Source organism: Hyperoodon ampullatus (genome assembly GCF_949752795.1).
Source record: "Hyperoodon ampullatus genome assembly, chromosome: 3".
NCBI lineage: Eukaryota > Metazoa > Chordata > Mammalia > Artiodactyla > Ziphiidae > Hyperoodon > Hyperoodon ampullatus.
The window spans coordinates 118,061,672-118,086,475 of NC_136916.1; the positions used below are offsets into that span (position 1 = coordinate 118,061,672).

Below are 24,804 nucleotides of genomic sequence, written 5' to 3' on the forward strand. Positions count from 1 at the left end.
AAAGCTTTTACAGAAAAAGCCAGAGTGAATGTAGAGCTCACTGAAATGGGCTTCTTTCCCTCAGGTCTTGTAGCCCCTCACAAGTTCGGCCTGGTTTGGTGGCTCTCTATTGCCTTAAAAAAGTAGTTTGTATATTTTGTCCAATGTTTATAATTGTTTTCAGCAAGCTCTGAGAAAATGATACAAGCTACTATGGCTGTTGGAACCGAAAGTCTGTTAATATTGTCTTTTAAAATTCTAACTCTTGATTCGCCTCTCATTCTGTTTCAAACACTCTTTTGCTTTCATTTTAATTCATCTTTTTATTGACCTGAGTATTTGGTTTTTATTTGTACTGTTTTAGCTTCCTGGGCTTACTAAACGCCAGTCAGGCAGTGTCGTAAGTTCAGTGGTGAAGACGGAACACATTCTAAGCAATGGGAGTAAATTGTTTGTCCTTGACTTGGGTCATCAGCCCTTCCAATTTCCCTAACTAAATCCCCCAATACCACCCAGCAACACTTGTGAATGGTGAGTCCCCTGAATCTAAAACCCACATGCCAAAATCCAACCCCCTACCTTCAGCCACCACATGGCCATTAAAAATATTCTACTGTCTTCCCAAGGCTGTTAAAAGAGGTTACTCTGGAGATAGAGACAAATTATAATCTTTAGAATCTTGGTCTTAATGATATTACCAGAGCCATAAATTTTTCTTGGTATTTGCTTTGATTTGACCATATTTATTTTCTATATTAATGTGGCCAGAAGAGTATAAGAAAATAGCAATCATTCAATTAAATTCAGCAAACATAAGCTGGATGATGATTATATACAAAGAACTGTGTGATATATTTTAGAAGTCCCAAAGATGATTTCATCAGAGTTCCACACATTTAAATAATTGTGAATAGTTACAAATAATTAGCTATAATATAAGGAACTAATAATGGAACTAGCTAACAATGATTGTGTGCATATTTATATACCTACACTTAGTGCTGGCAACATAGTAAAGTAGATATTACTATCTCCATGTTACAAATAAAGAAACTGGAGTATAATGAGATTAAGTAATCTGCCTGAGGTCCCAAAACTTATATATAGGGTTCGAATCCAGGTTTCTCTGACTCTGAAGGGAAATGTTACAGTAGAAAAAAAGTGCCATAAGAGAACAGATGGAGAAAACTGTTTCCATTTTGGATGATGAGAAAAAGTATCAAAGAGAAAGTAGCATATGAGCTGGGCATTTATGGATGACCAGAATATCCATAGCTGGACAAAAGGCGAAATGCCATTCTGGCTGATAAATGTGCATGAGAAAAACAAAGAAAATTGTTTCAGCAGTTATAATTGGTCCACAGGGCTTGAACATAAGATGCATGTGATGACACTAGATAAGATAAAGTTTGAAAGGAGGGCCCCAAATAAAAATCATAACAAGTATTTTGGATTTGCTTTTGTGTATTGTGTTAACTTTTTCTGTGTAACAAATTTCCCCAGAACTTCGTGGTAAAATTTATTGTCACACACTTTCTGTGGGTCAGGAACATGTGCCTCTGAGTCAAGGTCTCTTAAGGGGTTGCAGACACACTGTCAGCTGGGCTGGAGGTCTTATCTGAAGACTTCACTGGTGAAAGATTCATTTCCAAGCTCATTCATGTTCTTGGTAGCACTCAGTTCCTTCCAGGTTGTTGTTGAACTGAGGGCCTCAGTTCCTCACTGGCTATTGGCCAGAGGTACCTTTAATTCCTTGACACATGGGCTCCTCCATAGGGCAGTGACCTCAAGGCAATAGATAGGCAAGAAACCAAAAGAGCAGCAAGAATAAGAAAGGGGTACCATGATGGAAGCCAGTTTTCTTATACGCTAATCTCAAAGGTGACATCTCATCACTTCTGCCATATTCACTTCATTGAAAGAGAGTCAATAAGCCTAGTCCATGCTCAAAAGAAGGATATTATACAAGGACATAAATACAAGGAGGCAGGGTCATTGGGGCCATCTTAGTGATGGCCTACCACATGGATCAACGGGAAATCATAAAAGATTTCTGAATGTGCAAATGACATAACTTGGCTATCACCAGTCATCCATGCTCAAAACTAGGAAGTCATTCAAAATTTCTCCTTCTCATTCAACACCCATATCCCTTGTCACATCACTCCAAGGAGTTTAATGGTCAGCATTTTTTCTTTCTAATGGTACATAAAATAATAGCACATCTAACGATCATTAGTGTCTCAGATTCTATGGAAGAGGATACGGGTCCCGTCGTGGCTTCTGAGAGAGCAGTTTGTAAACATGGGTATCGACAGAAGCCAGATCATGAGGATTAAGGAGTGAACAAGCAGTTAAGAAACATTCTGTAATCTAACACATATTCTATTTTACACATGAAGCCAGATCTTTAGTAACTGATATGTCTTATTGCTTAGTGGATTACATTGAAATACACTTTTAATTTAGGTTCCTTTATAAATAGTGCCAACTTCTGGGAATTTTATTTAAATTTTGAAATTCATGTTGACCTGTTCACTGAAAACTTGAAGGATACAAAATGGTAATGACAGCAGAGAATGGCCTTTTCTCTTATTGTGGTTCTTGATTCTTCTAATTTAGGAAAAGCTTTATGTAAGGAAATCAAAGAACTCATTCACTTAACACAAACTTACAAACTCTCTTTAACAGTTTCCAAAACTCATCCCATACTTTATCTCATTTTTTGTTACTACTGAGACTGTGCCTACATTAGAATTCCTGGTACCTATGGCTTTGTTTTCCCATGAGTTCTCTGTGGCCAGAGAAGAATTATGAACATAATGTTTATCAGCAGGAGAACTAGGCCACTGCATATGGCTGTCATCTGCTCTAGGTTTTGGTGACCACATATTTCAACATATATTGCAATCATATGATGATTTCCACCCCATCTGACAAGTCATCCAAGGAACTTTGGTTACATGCCTTATCTCGTGTTTCATGAGGTTTTCCTGGTTATTACCCAATATTCAAGTTGAGTTAGGCAAAGGCGTCAACAGGTCAAATAACTGAGTTAGTTCATGCAGTGAGCCTTAACCTTAAACTGCATCCTGTAACTTCCTTTTGGAGAGGGCTCTGTCCTAAGGATCAAGAGCCTCTACCTTGGTTTCATGAGATGATGGTGCCACACTTTAGAATATATATTTTTTCTAATTTCATTTGCCTAAGATGCCATTAAAAAAATTAAACCTTTGTATTCTTTGCATGCTGATCTTAGGATCCAATCTCTTATTCTGGGAATCTCAATAGATTACTTTCTGCTGAAATTTTCTGATTTGTAGAATGTAACCAACCATACCATCTCTTCTCTACCTCTCCCAGATGCTATTCAGCCAAGTGAGATAAGATCTGTGGCAATGCTTTGAACCCACAATGGGAACAGTGTAAATCTGAGATGTTGCTTCTATTATTACCAATACTACTATTAAGTTATTGACAGAATGGGGAGCATGACATAGAATGCAGAAGACCCTGGATGAATGCCTGCCCCAACAAACAATAGCTATGAGCTGCTGGGCAAGGCCTTTAACATCTCTTATCAGTTTCCTGACCAGAAAACTAAAGATCATACTCCCCACCTTTTTACCTGCCAGGGTTCTTGTGAGCATCAAGTGAAGTAAGATATGTGGACACATTTCACAAAAGGGCCAAAATGGCAAACATTGATTGGAATATAATCACTATTATGAAAACAGCATCTGAACCTTCTCCTTTATTCCAGTTTCAAACCACCTGAAAGAGCTGGAGGAGAGGTACAGCTAGAGTCATGAGACTAGACAAAAAATTCATGGGCTGCTGATGAAAGCATTGTAACTGGGTAACTAAACAGATTCCTAAGCAGGAACTGAGTAGAAGCTTATCTAAGTCACACTCATGGATGCTCCAATGGCACTTGACTCGTGGGATTTACAGAGAAAATGTAGCAATCTAAACCATAAGCAATTAAATTTAGTTTAAATGCATGTATGCGTGCATATGTATGTATGTATCTTGCCAATGCTTTTACCTTCTTAACAGTGCTCTAGAATATTAAAAATCCATGTGACCTTTTTCTTTCTGAGGAAAATAAAATGAGATCAAATATGCATACGGCCAGGAATAGAAGACTTCCTACCAAAAAAGATAGTATATTGCAAGATGTAATTCTACAAAGTCAGAGACACTAGCTGAAATCAATGATGAAGATAAAATATTAACTCCTTTAGCCTTGTCTATGTCAAATCATCCCTAAGTTATTTTCTACAATAAGAGAATCAGACAAAGGTAGAAGAGTTTTTGGAGATTTTCTTTCTCATTCTCATCAGAAAATGTTCAGTTCAACAACCTCAAAAAAGGATTCTGGTTTTTGTAAACACATTTTCCCTCCCAAGATGACTATGCATCCAGCCCATCAGAAATCCAGAATAAGTTAAAATAAAGGCCTGGAAATATTTTCAAATGGACATCTCCCACTGAGATGTGAAATCCCCTCACCCCCCATTAACAGTCTATAAAAACATGAAGAATATCTGCTCAGGCTCTGAATCGAGACACCAACCTTCCCAAAAGACAACTACTTCCACCCAAACAACTGGTCCTCCCTTCCTTCTTGTCAGCGCTGCTCGCTGAGAGAGGCCGTGTTTGGTCTCTTAATCAGACCTTGCTGACGGGCTGACATCACTGCAAACGTTTTCACTTACTCTCTGGCAACACTTAAATCCTTGCCAAAGGCCAGTCAGTTAAGTCAGAAAGCATTGTTAGTGTGAGGCTGGGGGAGTGTGAGTGTGACTGTCAGCTAGCAATCTGTGGTGATGACAGGAGGGAAATCTAGGAGCTGAAACCATTTTAAAGGTCACTCTGTGGGCAGAACAAAAGACCTCTAATTTAGAAAAGGAAACAGAACTCTGGGACATGGAAGCACCAGGATGCTGCTATTTGAGCACTCTGAAAATTCATTATCCACTCCCTGATTGTAAAGACTACTTTACAACCCAATACAGCTTAAACCAACAACTATTTGCTTTAGTAGCAGTATAAAATAATTTGGTAAAATAGAAATGCTAAATAATGTACTAGTGGGTTCAACTGCCTGTTTTTTAATTTATTTTTTATTGAGGTAACATTGATGTTAATGATAATTACGTAAGTGTCCTGGGTACAACATTATATTTCACTTCTTATACACTATAGCATGCCCACCACCAAAAATTTCGTTCCCATCCATCACCATACAGTTGATCCCCTCTACCCATTTCATCTTCCCCCCATCCCTTCCTTTCTGGTAACCACTATTCTGTTGTCTGTGTCTACATGTTTGTTTTTGTTTGGATTGGTTTGTTCATTTATTTTCTTTGTTTGTTTTTTATATTCCACATATGAGTGAGATCATACAGTATTTGTCTTTCTCTGTCTGACTTAGTTCACTTAGCGTAATACCTTCAAGGTCCATCTGTGTTGTTGCAAATGGCAATAATTCATCTTTTTAAATGACTGAGTAGTATCCCATTGAATATATATATATATATATATATATATATATATATATATATATATCACATCTTCTTTATTTTAAAAAAATGTTCTTCTTTAGTATTTTTTTTCTCCTTACTCTGAATTTTTAAAAAGTTTTCAACCTTGAATTGCTAAATAGTGTTTAAAATTCTTAGCATAGCTTTCCGTGAAAAGCTGTTACATATACTTTATGACTAAAATTTTAAGAGTATAATATACTAAAGTATTGATAAATGATTTTTAAAAGGAACACAGATCATCAGAGAATAATAATAGTAGGCCCATGCCTGGATTGAGATCATCTCTTTTCTGTCTTTCTAAAACTGGAGAAAGCTTGGGAGAAGACAATGGCTTCAGTCTATTGAACACCGTATTCTGGACCTGGGTCCATCACTTATAAGATTTGCCAGATGGATTTGCTATAGTTTCATTCTCCAAACTCTCACCTGCTATGTTTTTTTTTTTTTTTCTTGTTTTCCTTTTTTCCTAACTAAAGAGGACGTTTGTTCTGCCATCGTTAAGAAGCCCAGGCAGTCCAGGGCTGAACTCCGCAGTGTGGGAGCAAGAGCAGCGGGGACTGTCTGCTTTCCTTCTCATCACCACTTAAAAACAAGGGAGCAGGGATGTAATGTACAGCATGGCGACTACAGCTAAAAAGACTGCACTGTACCCTTGAAAGTTGCTAGGAGAGTAGACCTGAACGTTCTCACTGCACACAAAAGTGGTAATTACGTGAGGTGATGGGTGTGTTAACTAGCCCTACCGTGGTGATTATTTTGCAATAGATGAATGTATCATACCATCATGTTGTGCACTTTAAACTTACATAAAGTTATATGCCAATTACACTTCAATAAAGCTGGAAACAAAAGAAAACAAAACAAGGGAGTACTCAAGGGAGGTCCAGTAGGTACCAGGAAGGGCCTCTTTGGAAAAGTAAAAAGGAGAGGAGAGAAGGTACTCAAGGCACCAGGAAACTCATCACAGAAGGCACACTGCACATCTGGCACCCACCAAAGATCAAATTCATTTGGGTAAACCAAGCTTGCAAACCCAGTCAATACCCAGTGATCTATACATAATTGATTTATACTGTGGATTATCTGCTTAGGGCTCTGGGGTATGGTCTGTAATTATTCATCTGAGTAAAAATTCTGCATTCATTAAGTGGCAGTGAATCCTCCACTGGATCTGTTGTCAGATAAGAGGGACCAGCCCGAGGATCCAGGGATCGGTGATGCCAAGAATCACCTGCTCCACTCCAACTTGGCAACACTGGGTAGATGAGTGGGTTTCTGTTGGATGAGAAGTCGGGTCGAAAGGAGAGAGAAAAAGTAGCAGCAACTACTGGGCCTTGTGAAGTTGGAACTTGATTTAGGTGGTGAGGCTGCTGATTGCTCAAATAACAATTCCTGGTAGTGGGAAGAGTTATCTCCTCCACTGTCTCTTCAAATCCAATGCTTGCCCTCACTTCCATGTGAGAGTGAGAGACAGTTTCCAGACACTACTTTACTTAGGGAGGGTTTCTAGAAGAGCAGGGCTTTCTATTTACAGAGGTTGCTTTAAAATTACCTGGCCCTGTTAGACTAGGTAAACCACTTTTTAAAGGGCAGACCCACCTAGACACCAAATTAAGCTAAAGATCTTGGAGTGAGTCCACCTGTAAAAAGAAAAATGTCCAAATCTTAACCAAGTTGTTGATTTTTGAGTCGTAGATGCCCCGCTTCATTTGTCTGTGTCACAAGCCACTCATTCCCCTTCTTAATGAAAACAAGAGGGAGTGATTATACCTCCTGGGGCTGTGCCATTTATGCCGTCTGAAAGGCACTTAAACGAGTGGCACATTATCTCACACATCTGGAGTTTACCAAATTAGCCAATTACTCTGGAGCTCATAAAACGAGGCCTTAAATGTCATTTAACTAGAAAATATTATAATCACCAAGTGGTCTGATTGTAAGATGATACTTGGGGCAGCATCAGTGGTTACAGAAAACAAATCGTGAAACAAAACACAGTTCGAATGCCCCCCAAATGCAACCACATATTTTCTACAGTAATACTTTCTGAAGAATACCATATTTCCGAAGGCACCAGCAATCAACATGTTTCTCATTTGAAACTAAGTTTAATCTGACCTCCTGTTTCCTAGTTATTTGCCTTGGGCAAACCAATGCCCAAGAATTTTCCTCATAAGAAACCTAAGGAACAAGCAGGATGAGAGCAGACTGATGTAAAACCATGAATTCATCAGAGATATGGAGCTCTCTGCAAGAGATGGAACAATGGTTGGATTAAGAGTCTGGAGTTGTCAGAGGTTTGTGGTGCTGCCTCAGAATCGACAGGATTTGGTTGACTGACCATATACTGGTCTCCCATACTTTACTTGAAGGAAGAGATAAAAGCTGCTTTAAATTAGTATGTGATTTGAGGGTAGGAATACCAAAGGTTTTAGAATAGCTATTTAAAAATTAGAGGTTTACAGCCACTACTTCCACATTGTCTTCTTTTCATTTAATAAACAACAAAATTTGGTGTTTAATGAAAGGTGATACAGTGTAATGGAAAAACCATGGTATGTCACTAATACCTGTTTGACTTTGGGGAAGTTGTTTAACTTCTCTGATCATCCGTTACCTCACACAAAATACAGACATACATAATGATGCTGAGCTGTGTTGAGACTAGTGCCGTGCTGAAATGAAAAAGTCCCTAGCACAGTGCCTGGTACGCTGAAGAAAATAAATATTAGTTTCATATCTTTCTTTACCTATGTCACCAGAATATCTTAAGTTCTGTTTAACTCTTTGTTTTCTCTTCATTTCAGAAAGAATGGCCACTAGATATTTTCAGAGAACGGAGAGTGAGGAGGTGGGCAGTCCTGGTTTTATTTTAGCATAATTTATAATACCCTCACCCATCTGTGAACATCTCAATCACTCTCTTTAAAGGAATGATAAGTACAAAAGAGACTAGAAGAACTCTCATGAGATACTCTGAAGCAAAAGGAAATTAGGTGTGATGCATGAACGCATGGTAAATAGAGATACCAGCTGCTATTTGCCAGGGGAGTTTACAAAATGAAGCTTACTGGTTTTGAAGGCACCTAGTCAACTAGGCTAAATCTTCATGTCTTCTGGGCTCATGATTATAGTAGATGGACCTGTTAGTGTATTTTGTCAAACCAGAGAAAGATGAAGAATCATGGTGACGATGGAGGTACTCTCAACAGTGACAAATTCCTTCCCTGTCAGTTTTCTGCAATGACGACCTTTTTGGTAAAAGCTAAGTAAATATGACAATTCCATATAACAGAAATCCTTACTCAGAATTTGGAAGGCCTGGCTTTAAAAACTTAAGTTAATTTCACCTCTGTAAAGCTGGGTTGAAAAACTATGTCCTTAATAACAGCACAATGTATCTATGCTTTTAAGAAGAAAAAAAGTCTTAGAAGCAGTAAAGGGATTCAGACCCATGTGACTGAGCTCTTGTCTCTTAGAAATGTGAATTCTGGGCTGAGAGGTGGGGAACTGCATCTCTAAGAATGGTGAAAATACCACTTCACTTTCTTACAGTGAGGAAATGGGAGCTCTGTGCAAATTCTAAGTGTATTAACAGACTTTAATGTTTTTAAACAACAGAAAAGGACTAGCTTTCAAAACCTTTAACTTGCGGGGCTGGGGGAGTTAGATAAGAAGAACCAGGAGAGATGAGCTCTCTTAATTGTTACTAGTCAAACTGACTAGCGCTACCCTCCCTGCAGGCAACAGAGCAAACTGGCCTCTATGCACCTGAGTGAAAAACCATCTTTGGAAGCAGAGTATACTCTAAAAGCTAACTAAGAAAATCATAAGGAACTGTTTTGCTAGGAAAAAAATTCAACACAGCATGTGTTAAAAGGTATTTTTTTTCTTTTTCTTCCTCTTTTTTTTGTTTTTTTAAACTTAAGGCTATGAAATGCCCTTGCTCTGTATAAAAAATAACAGGCAGCTTTTTCTTTTGTATTTTTACAAATATTTCCATCTTTAAGACTGGAGCTTTCTGACTTTTGCTAACAACATGTCCAGATCTAAAGGCATTACAGAAAGAATGTCAATTTGCTTTAGAAGCAATTAAACATACAGTCGAGGAAAAGGCCAATTTTACTATGCAGGGACCACACATACTGTATGTTTGCTACATTACTTGATATCAAAGCAGAAACATCAAATTCTTCCTAGAACACACTTGAAATGAAGAGTCTGGCTAAGGAACTCCCACATCCAATTCAGAGATATCTGTTACAGTTTACAGAACTTGGCAATGCTGACACTATTGTTTTACTGGAAAGAGATAATTTATTGACTATATAATACACTATGGTTTCTTTACTTTTATATATATGTACTGGGTAAAATGAACATGATTTTGATCCCAACTGCCATAAATGCGGGCATATTATCAATGACACTTAGGTACCACATCACCAGAGGAATAGCAAGAATTTGCTGATTCTGTGTCACTAGATGACCTCAAAATATTTAATCAGCCTTCGGGATCATTATCATAGCTTCAGAGGGAGTGGTCTATAGCAAGAATTATCATCTTTCTTTTTCATTTTGCATCATCATGATGTTGGTGTGATGACTTTCATTCATTTGTTCAACATGCATTTACTGAGTATCTCTACTCAGTGCCAAACACAGGGATACGGAAAACAGAGGGAAATGAGACGTGCACCTCAGGGAAATGTATTCTTGGGGCGGGAGAGGGGAGATAGACAGAAAACAAGCTCAATAAATCAGAGTGGTGCACGCTATATAACAGATCTGTGCACGGGGAATGAGCCTGGAGAAGCAAGGGCTGTCCTAGGAAGGGCTCTGTACACCTGATAAGGAATTTAGACTTTATACTGCAGGCCATATTTTTACATATTCCTGAAACACTCTAAAGATAAAATAATTAAAACAGTATGGTACTGGCATAGAGATAGATAAATTAATGAAACAGAATAGGAAATAGAGAAACTGAATAGAAAATTTAGCTGATATATATGTGGAAGTTTAATACACAAAAAAGCTAGCATTTCCAATTAGTGAGTAAGGAATGGATTTTTTCACCAGTGGTGTTTCGACAACTGGATAACCATTTGAAAATAAAATTTAATTCCTATATGCCATACTGCACATTAAAAAAAGAAATCACAGATGGATTAAAGATTCAAACGTAAATGTTTATAGTCTTGGGGTTAGAGGATGTCCTTCTTTTTTAATGTGTCATCAAGGTCAGATATCACAAAGGAAAAGATAAATATAATCACAAAATCACAATCTTCAAAACTCACAAACTTCTGAAAGGTGTAAGACACTATAGTTGTAAGACAACTGACAAGTTGGGGAAAATATCTGTAATTTATGTAATAGTTAAAGGATTAGTACCTATAATATATACAGAACTCCTACAAATTAATAAAAAAATCTAACCTAAGAGAAATGGGCGAGAGACACAAAATAAGCAATTCATGAAAGAAACAATACCTAATGATATAAAAGTATGCTCAACCCCAGTTACAATCAAAGGAATACTATTAAGACACTTTTATTTTTTACCTATTAGATTATAAACAGGAGATGCATATGAGTGACAGATATATCAAATAATGATTGATAATGTCCAGTGTTTGAGAGGGTGTGGAGAAGTGAGAACTCTCAAATACTAAGGATATAAGTCAGTACATACTTTTTGGAAGATAATTTGGCAACATCTATGATATAAAATGTGCATATCATTTGATCTTATAAGTCCATTGCTAGCAACTTTTAAAAACAGAAATATATATATATATATATACATACACACATAAATGCAAAAAAATAGTATGAGAATATATACTGTTTTATTGTTTATAATAGTGAAAATATGGAAACAACCTAATGGGCCACCAAAGGGATTAATTTAATAAACTGCAGTATGTAGATAAATAAATTACTATGCTGTTGTTAAAAAGAATCTATTGGCATGGAACAACATCAATGATATATGTTTAATTAGCAAAATAGTAGCCCCAGTATAATCTGCTAAGAGAGGTAATGAACTACAGAGGTTAGGAGCATGGGCTTTGGGGTCAAGCTCACTGGATTTGAGTCCCAGCTTCAAGATTTACCAGATATGTGAAAATTACTAACTTTTCTGAGTCTTGGTTTCTTCATCTGTCCAACATGAATGGATCCTAACAGAACCTACCTCAAAGAGTTATATGGAGTATTCCTAGTACATACTAGAGGCTAAACACGTACTAGTTGTTATTATTACTGTTATCTTTTTGGTATAATTATTATTTTCAACCAATTCTCTTATGAAAACAACTTCAAAAAGCACATCTAATATCCTTTGGAAAATTATGCTCGATAGAGGCTTTAACTGAATCTATACATCAAAGACAATTTTAGTTTATGTAACAAAAATATTCTATTTATCTGATCATCTAATAGGATGATGAACTTGACACATCAATTTTTGATAAAGATATGTTTTGATTGAATATTCATAAACCAGAATGCAAACAAGGAACCCATTTGGGCGCTATATTTAAGAATCAAAATAAAGAACTATCACATTTAGATATCCCCAGTTATAAGAACTTTAAAAAGCCTCAATAGCACAAAATAAAAATTGTCCTCTAGTCATCAAACTATTATTAATAAAGGATATTATTAACATCCTTTTTGTGGTAGTTTCTATCATATACATATTTAATTTTTAACTGCATTATCAGGAAAAACACACACAAAAATAGGAAGACACCCTTTTAAATATTTTTCCCTACTAAGACTAGGAAAAGAAATCATTCAAAATGAGAAAACATGTTACGTAGTAATATATTAAAATGCCCACATCAACATAGAGACTATATATAAAGAACCATACATACCCTTCTGTGCGGAAAATCATTCGAAAGCTGTCTCCTAAGCTTTTGTAACTGTTTGGATCAGTTGCACATCTCTGAATCTGGAACCTAGAAACAAAATCAAACAAACAAACAAAAATCCAAGTTAAGGATTTTGCCAAATGGCTTTTCTCATTTTTCAAAGTCTTAGGAGTCTCAGCCTTTTCAGATTAATCTAAAATATTCTGGGTTTTGCTACAGATTTTACTGATTTATTTGTCTTGTATAATCTTTACCTTATTTTTGTAGCCTTTAAAATTATGATATTTCTCTGTACTTTAATAGAACTGCAGAAAGAGTTTTTTTCATCTGTTTCTTAGCTAGGCAGATGCACCCTGAGGCATTTATGCTTTTTTCTTTTGCGAAAAGCACACACAGATGTCATAGATTGTTTTAATGCATAATTCAGAAATCTGAAGATGCATATGAAACAAATAAGTAGCTCTATTTCTTATCTTAATTAGTGCTCTTTGATGGTAATTTAATACAAAGTTTAAAAATACAGAGCAGCTAATATGGCCTAACTTTGATCCTGATTATGAATTTGGAATTCATTCTGGCAGACAGGAGCCTGCGTTTAGAGCAAGAATTCGGGTCGTACCGTGATACAATTTATTATCAGTACTTCATGATAGAGCAGAGTTGGTCACTAGGGGTAGTTCAGGTTACCTGGACCTTCACAGAAGCACAGTGCTCTGCATGTAGTTTGTGCGCAATAAAAATGTATCCCATTTTAGAAAGCCAAATTCTTTTTTTTCTTCTTCTTCTTTGCTATGATCATGCATCTCAGAACTCTAACCTTCAAAATGTGGAAGTTCCCAGTATGAGGGTCTTACGTATTTTGTATCTTATCCTGGGGTCTGTTTGTAATGAGATTTATGACAAGTATTGTCATTTCCCTACACCCCAGTTCTCCAGTTTCGCTTTTCTTTAGGCTGCCTACTCCTTGTGTTTAACCTTCTTGTCCCAATTCTAAGTTAAGCCCTTTCTTCCTTCTGTACTTCCCTCCACAGTTTTAGCAAGCCTTTCAGAATAGAAATTCTCAGAAACACCTCTAATATTGTCTACTCTAAGATGCTTTTCTCAGATTGTTAGATTTATGACATGAACACAACTTCTAATTCTGAGAATGATTTATTTTATAGTTCTAGGCCCCAGGGAATTATGCTGAAAACTAACACATATATCACAGAGAAGTGTGAACATTTTGCTTTGATTGAAGTGATTGGGCATATGAACAGAATAAGTAGACTGTAAGACTGAAAAGTGAGGCTGGATTACATTTGACTTTGTAAAGTGGAGAGGTGCCGAACCTGATTGGGCAGGAGAGTAGCCATCCTGAGATGAAGGAGTTGATTCTTCCAGTAGAGTACTTGAAACATACAAATTCCTAATAAAATATTTATTGTCTGATTGGGTGGATTAGAATGGGAGTATGGAGGGCAGAATAATGACGAAGGCAATTATGATAGTCTGGGTGAAGATAATGATGCCAGAATATGAATGGAGGAAACAGAAATGTAATAAAAGAGGTGTGCTTGCTGGGTGATCATTTTTCTCTTTAAATCAATGGGTTTTTTTTAATGATACATTCAACATGATCCTCTCTTGATCCTCATCAACCCAACAAGTAATATTCCACTGCCCTAGACTTACTATTGCCAAAGTTTAAAATGTCATAAATATTCATAATGTTTTTGCTTGTCAAACTTACATCTCTATTGGCATGGTCATTTTTAGGAGGTTAGTTTCTAGGCAAGAACTATATTCCTAAAATTTAAATTGCATGGAGTTTATCAGAAGATCATGAAGCATTACAACTAACTCATTTAAACTGTTCTGGATCCAGAGGTGCATTTGGTGTGTGTATAACCACTGGCCTAGAAGACTCAGTAAGCAGTTCTGTCTAGAATCGAGAACATGATTTGATGGTCAGGTAGGTGGACCACATTTGGTATTTCTGGACTACTGTATGTAGATGAGATAATGTTGGACTTGGGATACAAATGAATTAACTAATGCTAAACACAAAATAGTACAATGGAATAACTACAGGTAAGTTTATACAACAAATAATTTTGGAACATAGAGAGCGATTTCCAAAATACGACTTTGATTCTAATTCAAAAAAGAATCTCCATCTCTGCATTTGCATATTTGTAACCTATATTCATTGCTGAGTATGAAAATTTTCTTATGTCTAACTTTCAAGAGAATAACTTAAAATAGTTTTATATATTATAAAAACATTACATGCTTATAGATTTTTCTCATAATATCTTTCATTAAGTTCATTTCCCTCTGTCAAATTCCTTTCTGGATACTTTTCTCCCAAATGACCAAGTATTTTTAAAATATTTGCCATATGAAATAAGATGCTATAGGTTTTACAAAAACCAAGGGCATTATCCCCACTCTCAAGAAACACAATAAATAAATGAGAAAAAAATTTTTACAATAAAAGGGAAAATATCCAAAATGTCAAGTAGCATCAGCACAAGTTGCCCAGGTGTTCATCAGAAGGAGCCATTACTGCTTTCTGCAGAGGATCAGGAAGGATCTCAGGAAGGAGAAGGGATTTAAGCTGGTCCTATAGGACTCAGAGAGGCAAAAAGAGTAAGCCAGGAGGAAGCATTTCAGGTGGGGAATTGAGAGAGGGAAAGATGTCTTTTTAATAGAAGTGAAAGAAAAGATCTCCCACCATGACAACCTCCAGTGTTTCGTTCAGGATGGATGTTACAGCACCCTGCTGGTGGCATTCAGCTGCTCAGGGTGGGTGGAGACCTGAGCGGGTTAGAGGAGGGTGTTTATGAGATAAAGTCAATGACCAATATAGAGCCTTTGGCCTTTTCCTGCTCCTCAGAGGAGCATTTCAGATTAACTCTGTGGCCATCTCACAGTCATGTGACCCGTTCCTAGAAGGAACTGTGAGTCACCAGAGGGACCAAAGCAAGTGAATTCTAATGGCAAGAAAATTGACCTTAGCTCCTCTTTTACTGGTGGGGTTAGAGACATCAGCTTTGTCTATGATGTCTGCATGTTTCAGTAATACCAAGGTGGGTCCTCTGTCAGCTTACACAAAAATGAATACAGAGTACAATTACTTCTTAATTAACTAGTTATCTAACTTGGCTATTGGAAGTCTAGGCACTTCACTCATTAGTTGCAATTTCTTTCTTTTTTCAGAATCAGATGATAATATTTCCAATCCACTATTCTCAGTTATTGAGTTCTTGAATACTTACTATGTATTAGGTACTCCACTAGTTGGGGCATTACGAAGAAATAAGATATAATCCTGCCCTTTAGAAGCTTATAGTTATGTGAAGGAGATGTACAAATAGATGATTACCATATGCAAGGAATAATGTTTAGGAACAGTATTTCAGAGTATCAGATGTCAGCCAATGAGTTTTACTGGCACTGAATAAACACTAGTATTACTTTTACTGGAGATGATCTTATCTATGGCTGACAGAAAATAGTATCAATATAATGCAGTGACATTAGAGGGAAGAGGGAAAACGGGAAGGATATATTTGGGCTAAATATCTGTGATTAAACTTTACCCTCCCACTTTAAAACAGGCAGCAAGGACAGTCAGTGGAATCTTTGAGGAGTGTTCCATTTAGAAGCTGACTGTCTGATGAGTGATGCCGTGTTCATTAAAAACAGGAGCGGCAACATCAAACAGCATCACACGAGGAGAGTCCACAAGCCGTGTTGCAGAGCAATGCAAAAGGATGGGCAGGCATGGTACATACTAATTCCTCTGTAAAGCCTCCCACCATTCCTTACTATCCTAAAGCAGCTAGAGGTCCCATTAAACAGGCTAAGGCAAGTACAGCTGTCTCTTCTACTGCACATCTCACTTACGGTGTGTCTGCACTCTGCAGAGAAAGTCCATGCTGTATTTAGTTCCACTACACATGACTTATTCTGATCACAGAGTTATCAGTTCTGCTAAGGAATCTGTTTCAAGTTGATATAATTACAGTGCATTTTGGTCAATCATGTAAAACAGCAATTTCCTTCTTCGTCTCCATTACATTTCAGCAACTTAAAAGGTTTCTCTCGAATTGAGGCTTTACATCAGCATTTTCCAAGGTGCGTTCTGTGCTAACAAATTCTCTCTATGCTCGAGGAGACAATTTTCCAGTTACGTAATAGAACTCTTTGTAAAATTACAAAGGCAAAGCCACACTACTCTAAATACAATCAAGATATCTAGAAGAAAAGATTGGACTTTCCCATTGTCCTAATAAAAGCAGTTTAGCCACATCTGGAATCTCCATCTGAGGAACTTCTTTTATTAGAATGAAAACTTGCTGCCAAATGGGCAAATTGGACAATGGAGTAATACTTAAGAAATATTCGGTGCCTAATATCAGGTCAGAAAGAAACACAGGGAAAGGAGTGTGGCTCAAACCCTATGCTCCATTGCCCAGCAGCCAGTGGTCCCATCTGCCATGGAGCCAGGGAGCCTGGTACTACACACTCTTAAAATTGGGAGGGAACAGCCCTACCATCCACCACACCATAAATATGAAGCAAGTTATTGCGGTTACGACAGGGCAAGGAAGAGCTGCTCAATGTTCATAAGCAAATGTACAAGCATATTTTTAGAAGCAAAAGAATGTTCTCACTCACTGAAATATTTTTCTTTAAACTGGTCAAGACCATTACTGCACTATTTCCTCCGACTTGATTGTGTGCTTAGTCAGTGATACCAAAGTCTGTTGTTGACTCTTAGCACTGTTAGAAATGTCACTTTAGGCATTCAGCTTGTCTGAGCACTTCCTAAGATATCATAAGAATGATACGTGTTGAGAAATACAATGACTTTATTACAGCCTTAAAAGCTGTAGAATGAGGTTGTATGAAAATTCCTAAATCTCACATTTATGCAATGCCTTTATTTTCCAAAGTAGATTTTACATCTATCATCTTCATCTACTGTTGGCTGATGGAGTCTATACTGGGAAGTGGAGGCTTTAGGGCACACACACATGCACATATATATAGGTATATATACATGTATATGTATATGTAATCTATATATTTATATGAAGGGCAGCAATTGAGTTGCAAAGAGTCCGATTGGGGTAGGTGATAAGATTTGTCCTGAAGCTATATTTGCATAGCACATGCTCTGCTTTTTAGTTAGATCATATGATTATTTGCGATGCTTTAGGGTTGGGAACTGATGGAGATTTGGGAATGGGGGCAAAAGCCATCCTAACCCATCCCTTTGGCATTGTCACCAATCCTAAGCAAAGCAGTGAGATAGGTGGGTTTTATTTCTAGCATCATCTCCAGATCATTTTCCAGCCCAAGAGTATTCTCATGCTCTCTCTTACCTTCCCCTATTCAACCCTGCTCTCAGAAAAGCATTCACACCAATCATTTATCCTTATCGTGGCTTTTAATTTGATACGCCGTCTTCCAGAACTTGTCCCCTGTTAAAGGGATTTCAGCTCTCAAGTAGGTGGCACAAAGCTCTGGTTTTGTTTAGGGTGGGGATGCAGGGGTACCTTTACCACCAGAGACAGCCCTCAGTGGTTCTTTTTTTCCTGAGTGGAATTTTATGCTACCATAATGCACTGCTACATAAAAATTACACCTTTGTGTCAAAGGAGGTGAGGCACTTGGGAAACTGAGACATTGACTAGGAGCCACCAGTTTCAGCTCCAGTGCTGTCACCGATAAATAGTGTAAGCTGGTGAGAACTGTAATTTAACCCGTCTTTGCCTTTCTCCTCAGCGGTAAAATGGCACCACAGACATTAGAGGACACTGATTTTGAAGGGATGGTGACACACTGACTTAATATTTGAGTTTGTTAGCCATAACAAATGTCTCTTCTCTTGAAGAGACATTTCATTGTGTTTTGTAAAGCTCCAAATTCCATATTTTATAAGGGTGGGAGACCGTTAATAAAAATTGTACACTGACAATAACTGGTGATGAGCCTAATGAAACTCCCTGCAGAGATCTTTGTAAATGTGCTATGAACAAAGATTATTAGTAATTACCAGAATGTTACATGTGCTCCTTAATAAACACTTATGAAACCCACCAATGAATCAGAGATTAACAGACTAAAGGTTTGCAATTACAGAACACATTAAAAGGATAACTGTAGGAAGATTAAATAAAGATTTTAATTCACTGTAATTAGTCTATCTTACTGAAATAAGATGTTGCTCCTACAGAGTATTTTTGCTTGCTTACTGGTTCATTGAGCATGGGCAAAGTCACTGAACACGCAAAGACACGTTTGAGCCTTTGAAATTTAGGTGTACACGCCTATGTTACAAACTTTGGAAAAAGGCTCTAGAAAGCACATCTTTAGAAAAATTCCCATCATGTATATTTGTTTCTTGTACTCTGAAAAATCACCTTATACTGAGGCTGCCCCAAGAGAAGAAATACCCCCTTCCCATGAAAGGCTAACTACTGAACTGAAGGGGGAAGGAGGCTTTGTATTTGTCATCCTTGTAGAAAGAGCATCGGATGGTGGGGAGTTGACACTGCTGTTGTGGGAGATGATTCTATCAGTTTTCTTTAGCAAGTAAGTGCTGGGGAGAAAGCTGGGGAGAAACATTTTTCTATATCCATAGCTTTCTTGTTCTAATTTTAAGTCCCTGGTGATTGTGAATGGTAATTAAAAAAAAAATCTTAGCTATGGGTATTTTGTTTTACTCCAGATTAAATATAACAAAAATCCATATAATGTTGCCTTAGCCCTGATAAGCACAAGAGTCCTTTAATCATGTTAGAAGGGTGTGGTTTACAGTTCTAGATGCAGATTTCTGTCTCAACATTTCCTGAGATACCCATCTGCACAAGGGGCAAGGTTAAGAGTTCTGGAGACCCAACAATGAAACAGGTGGGGGGCAGGGAAATGTTAGTAATTAATTATAAAATAAGGCAGAACACAAGTATTAAATAGAGATTGTAGGAATTTAGTTTATCTGCAATTTAAGCATTGCCTTTGCTTGGGTTCACAGTCTAAGCCTGGCATCAATTAACACCCTAAAATAATGTTAACAAATCCACAAGGGTCATGAGTTTGGCTCTGCCTCAGCAGTGATCACTGACTGAAGTTCAAAAGCTGTACTCACATATTTGGCTACTCATCAAATTATTCTGAAAATTCATGGAAAAGAAATATACTTTTCCTGATTGTTGCTCAGTCATTTCCCTAGGAGAGTCTCTTTATAAAAGAAATAGGTACCTTTACCTGGTAAAAATTAAGATAAGATGTCCTTTGTCTGTTTAAAAGTCTGAATGTCTTTACTAGGAGTAGGTGGGCTGGGCTATGCTTTGGCTTAGCGTTTATGATGTTGTAAAGAAGACCAATAAATTTCTCTATGTTATTATAGAACAGTTTATAATTTGAAGAAATATGTAACCTGGAGTGCTCAGTCAGCCTAGATAATTACTACAGATAAGGTAATAACATCTTGGCAAGGCCACAAAAGCAAGGGAAATCTTCTGTGCCATGTAATTTCGAACACATTTTTGAACAGAGCCGCAAAAATATTATCTCTCTGAACTATCAGATCAACCCAGATAGCCTGATTATACTTTTGGTAATTTCCTGTGATCCTAGACACATCTAATTGCAGTCTCATTTCACAAGCCAAGAAGATTTAAAACCTGATAGTCTGTGACTGTACATTTTACAGTTCACACTTTAACAGTGCACTTAAATATCCTGTAAATGGTTCATCATTTTGCTAACCACAAATTTTGTTACAATAAACATTTACCTACTTGTCCCGAATAGTGTGATGAAATAGATCTAGTTTTGTACATCTTAACACAATTATAAGACATATAGTATTCCTAGTATTTAGAACCTGGGTAAAATTTGACATTGTAAAATGAATCATGATAAGAGAGTTTATGCTACCATCTGGCACAAGTTCTTCCAGTTGTTTATATTACTTAAGGGATAATAACTAAGTACACTGACAGTATAATTCTACAATTTATTTTAATGACGATATGCTAGTTAACAAGTCAGAGACAAATGATCAGTAGATATAACAACCTAAATCTAATAATGTTAAACCACAAGCAATAAAACAGGTTAATTGACAGAGCTGTATGATTAAAATGTTCCAAGCATAAACTGGTCTCAATTAAACAAAAGCTTGACTAGCATGTCTTTCAGTCATTTTGCTTTGTAAAATACCAGTCACGTTATAAAACTAAGCTTAATATCAGATTATATGCTGCCACTCTTTGAAAATACATATGTGTGTATGTATGCCTACATTTTTTTTTTTTTGCGGTACGCGGGCCTCTCACTGTTGTGGCCTCTCCCGTTGCGGAGCACAGGCTCCGGATGCGCAGGCTCAGCGGCCATGGCTCACAGGCCTAGCCGCTCTGCGGCATGTGGGATCTTCCCGGACCGGGGCATGAACCTGTGTCCCCTGCATCGGCAGCTGGACTCTCAACCACTGCGCCACCAGGGAAGCCTTGTATGCCTACATTTAATTAAAATTCACATTTAATGTCAACAAATGACCTCACACCCCGATACACCCATCTACATTTTCCCAAGTACACTAACCTAGGCTGGCCATTAGACTGGTTGATTAGCATGAATCCAACTCATACTTGGGAAATGAGGGAAGGATGGATCACAGATTGGAAATAAAACCCATTACCAAGGTGATGAAAATAGAGAGGGCTAAATCAACGTCAGCAATCAAATATTAAAATAACCACAGCCGGGCTTCCCTGGTGGCACAGTGGTTGAGAGTCTGCCTGCCGATGCAGGGGACACGGGTTCGTGCCCCGGTCCGGGAAGATCCCACATGCCTCGGAGCAGCTGGGCCCGTGAGCCATGGCCGCTGAGTCTGCGCGTCCGGAGCCTGTGCTCTGCAACGAGAGAGGCCACAACAGTGAGAGGCCCGCGTACCGCAAAAAAAAAAACCAAACAGAGTCATGACAAGTATCATAGTTTTCCCATATTCCCAAAATAATAACAGTTTTTCAAAATTTAACCCCCCTAAAAAAAGTTAACTATGTTCTTTCTCTCTCTGATCCTCCCTTTCTTGCCCCCACCAACTTGGGTTCACAACTTTCCCTAACGTTCACCAATAGCACCTACTATCTCATGACAGAGGACCATATGGCATCATTCTTACCTGTTGAACCTCAGCTCATTGCTCTGGATGAGACTCAAATTCTTGGTTTCTTGTCTCCATAAAAGATTTCCAGAACAGGGGATTCAAAAGCAGTCAAATCTACCCGAATCTTACTTGCCCTGGGAACTGAGCCACTTGACAAAAATTAATTATGCACTAGAGACCATAAGCCTGGGTCCCAGTGAGGGGAAATGTCAGGCAAGACAGAGTCTCTGGAGACCTAATATATACAATCCATCTTATTTTAACTGATCAAATGTGCCTATTTTATAGTTTATTTAGTACTGATAAGAAAGGACGCTTTTCAATAATGTCAAAGAAAGAAAGATGAAAAGAGCGGGTGGTTTCTTTGTATTCATAAGCATAAATGCTTATTCTAGAAAAAAATTTGAAGAATGGAGATAATAAACTTGGCTATTAAGGAAGTAAACATGCTTATGCTTATCAGAGTTGAGGAAAATTTCAAGGGAAGTTTATTTTTTTATTCCAAGATTGACCTCATATGTTACCAAGATTTGGGTGAGTTATCGGATCCAAGTGAGAACACAGTTTTCAAAAGCATTTCATAGGTGGACAGGACCTGAAAATGACCCCAAAATGGTAATAATCCTGCTGATTTGTAAATCACTTTTAACTTAGATTGCATTTTTACATTTTTCATCTCATCTCAGGGTACCCCTTAGTTTAACAGTTCCTTCTATTTGTAGGGTTAAAATCACTTAAAAAAGAAAAAGTAGCAGCTTGGAGCTAGAAAGGCAGCAGACTGGAGGGAGTAGGTTTCCCTGAAGTCTCCCAGTTGTACCAGAAATTTGTCTCTCGAGTTCAGTGAAGGACCAGTAAAATCACTATTCTGAAGCCAAGCTTTTTCATTTGTTAACAAGGGAATAATGTTACTTACACATCACCAAATGAACGGCAATTGTGTTCATTTAATATGCTCTCTCCCTGTTGGGGTATACACTATGGATGGAGAGAGATCTCTGCATGGGGAAGGTGGGCAGGACATCTTTGGTAGAAGAATTTAGATGCAATGTTTTTTGAAGAGCAAAAGACATCATGTGATTCCTTTCAGCCCTCTCATTGTAGACAGTTGGATTGATACATTCTGGACCAAAAAAGCACATTTCTGTATTTACCTAGCATCTATGCTGTGGGACTTCTTTTCGAGAATTTTTTTTTTCACATCTTTATTGGAGTATAAATGCTTTACAGTGTTGTGTTAGTTTCTGCTATACAACAAAGTGAATCAGCTATATGTATACATATATCCTCATATCCCCTCCCTCTTGAGCCTCTCTCCCACCCTCCCTATCCCATCCCTTTAGGTCGTCACAAAGCACCCTGTGCTATGCAGCAGCTTCCCACTAGCCATCCATTGTACATTGGGTAGTGTATATACGTTAATGTTACTCTCTCACTTCATCCCAGCTTCCCCTCCCCCCCGCCCCCCACCCCGTGCCCTCAAGCCCGTTCTCTACATCTGAGTTATTCCATATTCCAAGTGTTTTAAGTGCCTACTGTGTGCCTGGGGAATATTGTCAAGGCCACCATCTAATAACTCTGTAAATTCTTTTGCTCGCTCTCTTTCTCTCAACTAAATACTTTTAATAATGACTATACCATTATGTCATGAACCCACACTCGAGACAGCCCCAGTGGAAGGGTGTGGTTTCATTATTATCATCAAATAACATGCTAAAAATAATTAAAAATCACTTAGAACACTGGCAACAGAAAAGATGTGTGAATTAGTCCCACCCAGGAGCAGGCCTAACTTGTCCACAGAACTTGTATAGGAATCTATGCTTCACTAATTAACCAAATGTTTAATAAAAGACAACTAATGTTTTTGGCTGAATTATAGATGGGTACTTTGGCAGCTAACAAAGCACTTCAAGACAGTTCAAGTCATTTAATTTTATAAAATGCTCATCTAATTCCAACCAGCAGCTTTCACATAAATGTAACTTTGCATTTTAAAACAATTAGTTTTTTAAATAATAGCTCTCTGTTCTACAATTTAAGATACAGATAATCGGATATCTTGGTTAACCTAGGCTCCCTAAAATCTTAAGGACTAAACATGACATTCGTATAAAATGACACCCAAGCAAGAAACCTATAGTAAATACATGAGTTTAAAACCCCTCCTTCAGGGCTTCCCTGGTGGTGCAGTGGTTGAGAGTCCGCCTGCCGATGCAGGGGACACGGGTTTGTACCCCAGTCCGGGAGTGTCCCACATGCTGCGGAGCGGCTGGGCCCGTGAGCAATGACCCTTAGTAGGGACTGGAGGGGCCAGACTATGAGTCAGGTCCATGAACATCAGAGCCTTCCCTGCACACCATGCAATTTGGCTGTCCAGAGACCATTTTTGCATGTGTTTTGTTTCTCAGCTCTGCGCTAGAGCTGAGCTTCTGATATAAGTGGCCTCTGGCTGAGTTTGAACTTTCCTTGAAAATGGGTTGTCCTGAGAGGAGGAAGGGGCAGGCAGCCTCCAATGTCCTTTGGTATTGTCTCCCCTGGTACTGTGGTCATGGTGAGGTAGAGCACCTCAGGCAGGTACAGTCTCTCCTCCTGGTGGGAGGATGGCCCTGCTGCCATGTGCCTATCTCTCTGGGATTCCTTCACTTTGAGGGCTTAATAAGGAGCCCTATTGCTCCTGGAAGCCAAACAAGAACTAATATTAACATGATGAGGATGATGAGGACACATAGCACAGCTGACCCCAGCCATAACGATCCCTTCTTCGTTCTGTTCCCCTATTTATTTTGTGGATTTAGTTTCTGTTTGTTTCTTGAAATAAAATGCCCTTCTTGTTTTCTTGTGTTTGATTTCCACTTCTGCATTATGGACTAGTGGTAAGTGTCTGTTATTTAGATTCTCATAGATGCATGTTTAGTTTGAAAACTTTGAGAAAATATGAAAATTTCTTTTGAAAAATGTATATATTTTCAGAAATCTGGCCAAATCACTGTGGCTTTCTGTTGGCTCTGGTGGTACTACACTAGCCCTTTTGGAGGAGGAAAGAAAGAAAGGAAGGAAGGGAGGCAGGGAGGGAGGGAAGGGGGGAGGAAAGAAAGAAAGAAAGGGAAGAACCACTGTAAAACACTCTACTTCCCAGTACAAATACTTTTGGAACTCTTACTCATGCGTGTTAGGTCAAATTCTGGCAGAAATCGCAGGACAGCTGCAATTCCATACT

The 24,804-nt window shown here is 38.0% G+C and overlaps 1 protein-coding gene across 1 annotated transcript in view; it reads right to left on the reverse strand.

Moving 5' to 3' along the window:
• Positions 1-24,804, reverse strand: part of SLC25A21 (solute carrier family 25 member 21) — a gene marked incomplete at both ends in the record, with an annotated part of 507,744 nt that overhangs the window by 138,141 nt on the left and 344,799 nt on the right. Inside the window, one exon of the mRNA XM_079701358.1 lies at positions 12,422-12,505. Coding sequence (XP_079557484.1) covers positions 12,422-12,505 — 84 coding nt within the window. The remainder of the gene's footprint in view (positions 1-12,421; positions 12,506-24,804) is intronic.